Raw genomic sequence first — 8,027 nt, forward strand, 5'->3', positions numbered from 1 at the left:
TGAGAGAGATAGAAACATCAATGGCGAGAGGGAATCATTGATCAGCTGCCTCCTGCATGCCCCACACTGGGGATCGAGCCTGCAACCTGGGCATATGCCCTTGACCAGAATTGAACCCTACCCTTCAGTCTGCAGGCTGACACTCTATCCACTGAGCCAAACTGGCTAGGACCAATTCACAACTTTTAAATTTAATCAGTATTATTAATACGTTCTCAAGTCTTTAGTCTAGCTCAGATGTCAACATCTATGGCCCTTGGGCTAAACTGGCTTCCTGCCTATTTTTGTAAATAAGTTTATTGGGACACTGCCATGCCCATTCGTTCTTGTATCATCTGTGGCTGCTTTCATGCAGCAAGAACGGAGTTGAGTGGTGTGACAGAGACCCTGTGGTCCACAAAGTCTAAAAGAACTACTCCTTGGCCTTTTGCAGGAGAAGTTTGCTGACCTACCTTCCTTGTCAAAAAACAAACAATAAACCAATAAAACAATAAATTAATGAATGAGTCAAAACAATAAATTTGTAGTGTTTGCTGATTTCCATGGTGTAAATCTGCCCATCATGGTCAATTTGTTCAAGTACTAACTGATGTCACTGAATTCAGAGCTGGGAAGAACAGCTCAGCACCCTTATACAGTATTCTCACTATTCACTAGATGCGATAGATGAAAATAACCTCAAGAGCTCCCAGAGGGCACAGGTTGTATTTGCTTCTTTATACCCTTGGGCCTGGCACAGTTGCTGACAGTGACTTTTTGTTAAATAAATGAATAAAAATTACTTCATACGCCTCTATACTAGATATCTAAATAATTAATGCACTGAGGGTTTTAAAACTAATTTATCATCTAAGTAGGTTAAATATGTTACCTGCAAGCTTTGAAAAATTATTACTTTTACTATTAATAAAAACTCAAGAGTGAATCCTCGGCCCAGTACAGCCAGATTTAGCAAACATTTCTAAGGGTAGAAACTGAGATTGAGACTTGGCTATATTTGGTCAGATGTGGAACAGTATTTTCTGTGGCCTGACTTGTACTTTGAAGTAAGTATTGTTTTTAAGGATATGTGATGTGGGTCATTTACTAATTATGTTGGATTATTCCTTAATCCTCGTATTCATGGGTGAACTCAAGAAATGATGGATCATGACATCATGTTAAAATTTACCTCCTATTGCTGGCTGGCATTGTCTTTTCCTTTTCCCTATTCCCTACATCTGTCTCCCACTGGTTTATTTGAAAGACACATGAGCTGGAAAGTTGAGCTAAATGATGCATTTTGTTAATATGGTGTCTTTTCCATAGGTTGCTTTAGATTTAGATATTTTTGTTCCTATGGAACTTACAGAACCTTCTCATAGTCCCTTATACCCTACAATGGCTTTTGAAAGAATAGAGGATCTTTTGTCATTTGAAAAGTGTCCTGTCTTTGATTTTTTTTTCACCCCATGGTCTTCAGGCTCATTAAGCATAGACTATTTTCTCCAAATTTCTTTGTACATCTAATTCTTTTTTCCTCTCAGAAATAGTTTTGATATGCTCATTTTGGAAAATTCAGAAAAGGATAAAGAAGAGTATCATTAATAAGCCTATAATCAGAACTGGTTTTGTTAATGTATTGGTATACTATTGCTAAGATATTGGAGAATTTCTCTCCATTGCATTATTTTTAAACAGACTTTTGAGGTATAACTGACATAAAATAAGCTGCACATGTTTTAAAGTGCACAATTTGATGAGTTTTGGCACATTTGCACACACACTTGTGAAACCATCACTGTAATCAAGATAATGAACCTCACACCCCACCTCCCTTACTGCAAAGTTTCCTGATGCCCCTTTTGTAATCTCTCCCTCTTGCTCCTCCCCACCTCCCATCTCTGAGTAACCCTGGTCTGCTTAATTTTGAGGGCTTGAAAGTCCTAATAGTCATTTTCAGAGATGCTTTCTTTGAAATCTCTCTCTCAGAGAGCAACTCTAGCAGAGGCAAAAAGGACAATAGTTGTGATATCATTGTGCTTGGGTTCAAAGTTCCTCTCGAATCTAGTCTCACTTAATGATTGATTCTGACTTGGATGTCAAAAAAAAACAGATCATCATCTACCACATTTACCCTTTAAGACTGTTTTCCTGTTAATTGAGCAGAATGTCACGGTCGTCTTATTTTCAGTCAAAATGTTTCAATGAATTTGTTTCACGTCCTTAATTTTTTGGTCTTGAATTCTTCATCAGACCCTGAACATGGATTGGGAGATCTTTGCTTGTTACATATTGTGCCTCTTGAGACATGTTGGATTTTCTTGTCATTTTCACACTGCTTTACCAGAATAAACTTGTGGCAAGAACACTGTTGCAAAGAAAGCGTTCTGCTCTGACAGCAGATGCTGTTCATTAGGGTTGCTCAGTTTGGGGACCCAATGCATACACTTGGAAACTCGCAACAGCAACAATCTGCAGCCAACTGCGTCTGGGCATTTTCCTAATGTGGCTGTTGTCATCATACTAGCTTCTTATATTTGCAGATAGCAACTTAGTTTAGAAATACCAAGTGGTAAGGCAAGATAAACACAGCATGGCGTAAAGGCTTATGTAGATACTTGCTCCATCTCACATCCTGCTCTGGTATTCCAGGTAACTGACCACAAGCTACGCCCATTCTATGCTGTTTACAGAGAACGACAAAAATAGTTTCAGGCCTCTGAAAGCTGTCTCTGTGCCACACGCCCACTGTCCTACCTCCTGACTGAGGCTTCTCTCCAGACCTCAGGAGGCAGCAGGGCTGGGTCCTCACACAGACCCAGAGGCACCAGGTCCTGCATGTGCACACTGCCTCCTGCTGCAGAGGCACCAGAGCCCAGGGAGGCACGCAGGCAGGGCCTCAGGATCGGGGTGAAGGCAGGACAGTGGTCAAGGCAGAACCTAGTTATAGCAGCAGGAAAGAAGGCGGGAGCGTGGGAGAGGGGAGCAATAGGTAAGACTGAACTCAACTGTTGGAGTTGGGTACAAAATCAGGGTAGGATCATAAGCATCTGATCTGAATCTAAGTCGTGAATGCCCCAGAGATTTATTGGTCTTCAAGGCTGAGCTGGAGGTGAATCTGGGGTCAGGGAGGTGAATCTGGGGTCAGGGAGTCAGGGCTGGAATGTAGACAGACTCTGCCCCTTTCCAGCTGTGTGCAGGTGAGCAACTTACTTCATCTCTGGGCTTTGCTTTATCCAAGGGGGTGGGCCTAGAAGAGCAACACTCATGGTAGGTGCGTGCCTTCAGATCACTTGGGAGCTTGTGGAAGTCAGGATGCCTGGGCCCCGCCTTGCAGATGGATTCAGGAGGTCTGGGAGGACACTGAGGGTCTGGAGGTTTCCCGGGTTCTGACCCTCACCAGTGTTGGGGAGCCAGGTACTTGCATGATCCCCAAGGGATCTTCCAGCTCCAACCCCCTTCTATGCTAAAGTTTACTAAGTCAGGGATAAGAAAGCATGGAAGGTGGGCATTCACCTCATGTGATGATTAGGTGGCATCAGAATCAGGCATTGTATCAGTCACTTGTTCTAAGAGTTCACCACTTGGGAGCTTATTCAAAGCCAGTTCTTCATTTGTAAGGCTGTAAACCTGGGCTCAAGCTGACCCCATTCTGTATTCTCTCCTAGGCAACCTCTCCCTCTCCCATGGTTTAATTACCACCTCTCCCAGAGGTCATAAACTAGGGGCCAGAAAGACAAATCCAGGCAGATCACACATGAATTTTACTTAGTCTGCCCAGTAGTTTTTATAAGTCTGAATCTTCCTGGGTCAGACTGGGCATTTGCTTTCCACTGACCACGGACCCACCACATCCGTGTATTACACCAGCTGGCTCCCACCCTTTACTTTACTTGTCAACACCCTGATTTTGGATCAAAGTCAGTCTCTCAACACCTATCTCCAGCTCAAACCTCTTTCTGAGGAAAAACTTCCTCCAGTTTTCCCTGATACCCTAGATCAAGTCAGGCTTTCATCGTACAGCATGGTGATTGTACCCCTTCTAGACCCAGGCTACATGAGGACAGCTACTATCACTGTCTAGCTTGCTTATTGTTTTCTCTTCCAGGCCTAGCACATCCTTGTAACTTAGTAGGTGCACAATAAATGAATGTTGAGGAGAGGAAAAAAGAAAGAAGAAGCAAAGAGTGGAAGGGGAACCAGAAAGGAACACAATTAGCGCCTTCCTTCGCTGAAGTGAGGACAAGAGCTGACACATCCCACCCTCCACCCCTAAAATTGAGAAGTCCTGAGGGCATGATTTCTCTCTTAATGTTCTAACCTCAATAACTTACAAAGGGTAGGTGTGCAGTGGAGGTTGTTGAATGAATGAATTCATTCTAAGAACATCTTGGCCAAAGATATAACCAGCTAGAGAACTACTGTCTTTGCAATAAGCTTTGAGGATCTATTTGACTTTTCAGAATATGTGCAGATATATAAATGCTGATAAAATTAAAATCCCTGCAAAGATGTAACAATGACCAAAATTCTCACTAAGTTACTCTATTGTTACCACCAGCCAAATCAGATTGGGCTGTGAACTTGCAACCAGGAAGTCTCTATTGTCCAAACGTAGTGAAGCTGTCATGCAGCATTTAAAGAAAATGTAATTCTTAAAGTCACAAAACACTTAAAGAAAATGCAATTCATCTACTGGACTAAAATGTAGATTTTGGCTTCACCATCTGTAAGTCAGAATGGAGGACACAATTTAAACTTTGGCCATAGAGAGCCTGAAGTTTGGGCCTGACCCACCACTTATCGCATGCGTGCCTTTGGGAAACTCGTTCGGCTTCTCCACTTATTTTCTCTCCTGGAAAATGGGAAAGATGAGACCTGCTTTGCAGGGTTGTTTTGAAAACTGAATACAAAATGTAATGCACCCAGCAGAGCCCTGGCCGCCAGGCGTTTATCCACGATAGCATTGTTTAAAAGTGCCTCTGCATTTTAATTATTTAAAGGTATTCTGGCTGGGCTCAGGGGCACAAGGAGCTCATGAAATTCTGCTCTCTCGGTGGGAAGAGGTGCTATTTCTTTTCTGTTGGTGCCCTAAAAGAATGAGCAAAGTGGCAAAGTAATAAGAAAGTGAAGCAACAAAGAAACATGGCAAACAAAAAAAGGGGAATTTGGTTCCCGCTGGATCTTGGAGTTACCCTGGAGGGCAAGGCTCTTCTTTTCCTGCCTCCCTTTACCCCCTCAGGTGTTCATGAGGAAGGCCCTCAGGGAGGGTGGCCAGAGCAGGATCCTCATGGGCACAAGAAGGATCTGGGTTTATCCAGCCTGCTCATCTCGCCAGTACTTTTTAAAAAATGAAATTCAGCCGGGCCGGTGAAGCTCAGTGGCTGAGTGTTGACCTATGAATGGGGAGGTTGCAGTTCGATTCCAGGTCAGGGCACATGCTCCGGTTGTGGGCTCAATCCCCAGTGGGGGTCGTGCAGGAGGCAACCAATCAATGATTCTCTCTCATCATTGATGTTTCTAACTTCCTCTTCCTTCTTCTCTGAAATCAATAAAAATATTTTAAAAAATGAGATCCATATTCAGACAGTTTTTAAAAATAACACTTCATTTCTTATTTCATAGGCAAATCACACTCACTTTAGAAAATTCATTAGCAAAATGAAGACAAAAGTTATCCCAAATTCCACTGCTAGATAATTGAAACCATTTTGGAATCTACCCTTTCGAAGTTTTTTCTGGACAATGAGTACATAAACAAACATGTTCTTGTAAAACTAGTGAGATCGAATGGCACATACCATTCTACTAGTATAACCCGATCCTTTTCACTCCACAGCTTTCCTTCTGTGTCAGTAAATGAACGCATCTAATGTCATGATGGGTGACCTCAGTGGACACCCAGGTGGCTGGCCTCAGGCACGTTCGGTGCTCTCCCTGGGCAGAGACAAGCTTGTGTCTGTCTCCTGGCTGTGAACAGTGACTCAGTGACCAGCTCCACAGTCAAACCTTTACACAATTGTTCCCTTACAGTGAGTTCTCACATACAATCTTAATTTTCTCAAGAAAAGAAGACAAGACAATGTGATTAAAATGTTTAAATCGTAAGTGGCCTCTTTGGCGAGGAGGAGGGGAGAGGCTGGAACTCGGCCTTACACTTTTCATCTTTGATTCTGTTCAACCTCCAAATTGATCGCAAGTGCAACCTCATTTCTAGTCAACAAACTTAAGAAATAAACAAGACCTGGTACCTGTCCTTAAAGAGACTACACAGTGAAGATAAGAGACAATTATCTCTAATAAATGATTTTTTTCCCCTCTCCTTTAACACAAAAGTACCTGGCTTTTTCTCTCATTTAACACACAAGTACACAAAAGTACTTGGCTTTTCATGATAAGAAGCAAGGGCAAGATGGACATAATAATATTAATCATAGCCAATGTTTGTAAGAACTTACTATGTCTAGGAAGTTTTCATGTATTAAGTGTTGTATTATATTCATTATTTAATTCTCACAGTCTGAGGTAGTACCGCAGTTATGGACATTATATTGTTGTGGAATTGAGGGAAAAGGAAGTTGAGTAACTTGCCCAAGGTAACTCAGCTAGTGAGTGGCGGAGCTGGGATTTGATTCCAGGCCCTTTGAGGTCAGTGTTGCTGAAACACACTGTCACTGGGCTGGGAGAGCGCGTCCTGCTGACCCGGAATAAGCATTGTGATTGAACCTTCTAGGTACTGCGGCCTGAAAACCCGCTTGCTGACGTCCCCCTTGGTGGGGTTTATGGTGACCAATCAGTGCACCTTCCACACACCGGTCGGCTTCCCTCAGGTCCCGGTGGCTGCTCTGGCCGTGGAGAAAGTGGGCCACTCCAGTGTGCATTACCGCCTTGCTCTGTTTCCACCCAAGCCCACCCAGGAGCCGCCCACAGCAGATCACCGTGACCTCACTGACGGCTTTTTCTTTGGCCACCCCAAGCTGGCGCAATTTGACACTTTGGCCTGTACCACTGGGTCCTCGGTCCACGTTTTTGTGAATCCAGCCACCAGCAAGCCCACGGGCCTCCCAGAAGACTTCAGGAGGGGCCTCCTGAGGCTGAGGAGGCTGGCGTCCGTGTGAAGTGTCTGTGAGTGGAATTGTGCCTGTGAAAGAATAAAGTTGAGATTATTCTCTAAACGATTTCCTTTCATTCCTTAGCATATATATTTTTACCCTTAAAAATCACTGCCAATTTCTTAAAAGTTTTTATAACAGTCATCTCCCTCCATTGATGAAGCCTCTCCTTGCAGTAGGCCCAGAACAAAATGCTCACAACCACCCGAGGCAGGGGCTGCTCTTCCCTCCTTTTTCAGGAGCGGGAAAGAGGTTTGCAGAGTGGAAGTCAACTGGCCTGAAGACATTCAGCTAGTGAGTCCCTTGGACTCAAAAGTCCACCTGGGCATCCTCTCTATGTGCATTGAAATCTCCAACATCTGAGCAGCAGGGGCCACACTTCCGGTGGTTTGTGATCACTAATCTGATAGGATTCGTTAATGTCCTCAGCTTCTTATAGTTAACCACATGAATTCTTTTTTTTAAAAGATGTGAATTTTTTTTAAAAAAAACAACAACCCACCTTTCTTTTATGTATTTAAAACAGCAAACACACCTTTGACAATTTTCTGATAAATCGAAAACCTCCTTCAGTCACTTATGCCATACACTGAAGTTTGAAAGTAGGGACAATTAAATGGAATCTTTGATGCTGAAACATATAAGGACCCTACTTTGGGGTAATAATCATAAAGGGTTACTATTTCTTGAGTGCTGACTACACCCAGTGCTTTGCAGTCATTACCTTAGGTAATCCTTATGTTGCCATTTTTCAGATGAGAACATTGAGGCTTCAAAGAGAACAGCGGGAGTTGGGGGAGGAGTTCTAGTCACCTCTGTCTCGATCCTGTGACAAGGAAAAGTTCAGGTTTAAGCTCTCCGGGCCCCAGTTTCCTCCTCTGCAAACATGATTCTGAGTGAGCTTTTTCAGTTGGATGCCTGAATGTTTTTCGA

The 8,027-nt window shown here is 43.2% G+C and overlaps 1 protein-coding gene across 2 annotated transcripts in view; it reads left to right on the forward strand.

The window, feature by feature from the left end:
• LOC102251924 overlaps positions 1 to 7,157 on the forward strand; it is an 83,865-nt gene extending 76,708 nt beyond the window's left edge. For both annotated transcript variants that reach the window (XM_014545205.1, XM_005873095.2), the window contains one exon: positions 6,716 to 7,157. In XM_014545205.1, coding sequence (XP_014400691.1) covers positions 6,716 to 7,100 — 385 coding nt within the window. In that variant the 3' untranslated portion in view covers positions 7,101 to 7,157. The remainder of the gene's footprint in view (positions 1 to 6,715) is intronic.
• The last annotated feature ends 870 nt before the right edge of the window (positions 7,158 to 8,027 follow it).

The sequence above is a fragment of the Myotis brandtii genome, unplaced genomic scaffold (genome assembly GCF_000412655.1).
Source record: "Myotis brandtii unplaced genomic scaffold, ASM41265v1 scaffold399, whole genome shotgun sequence".
Lineage (NCBI taxonomy): Eukaryota > Metazoa > Chordata > Mammalia > Chiroptera > Vespertilionidae > Myotis > Myotis brandtii.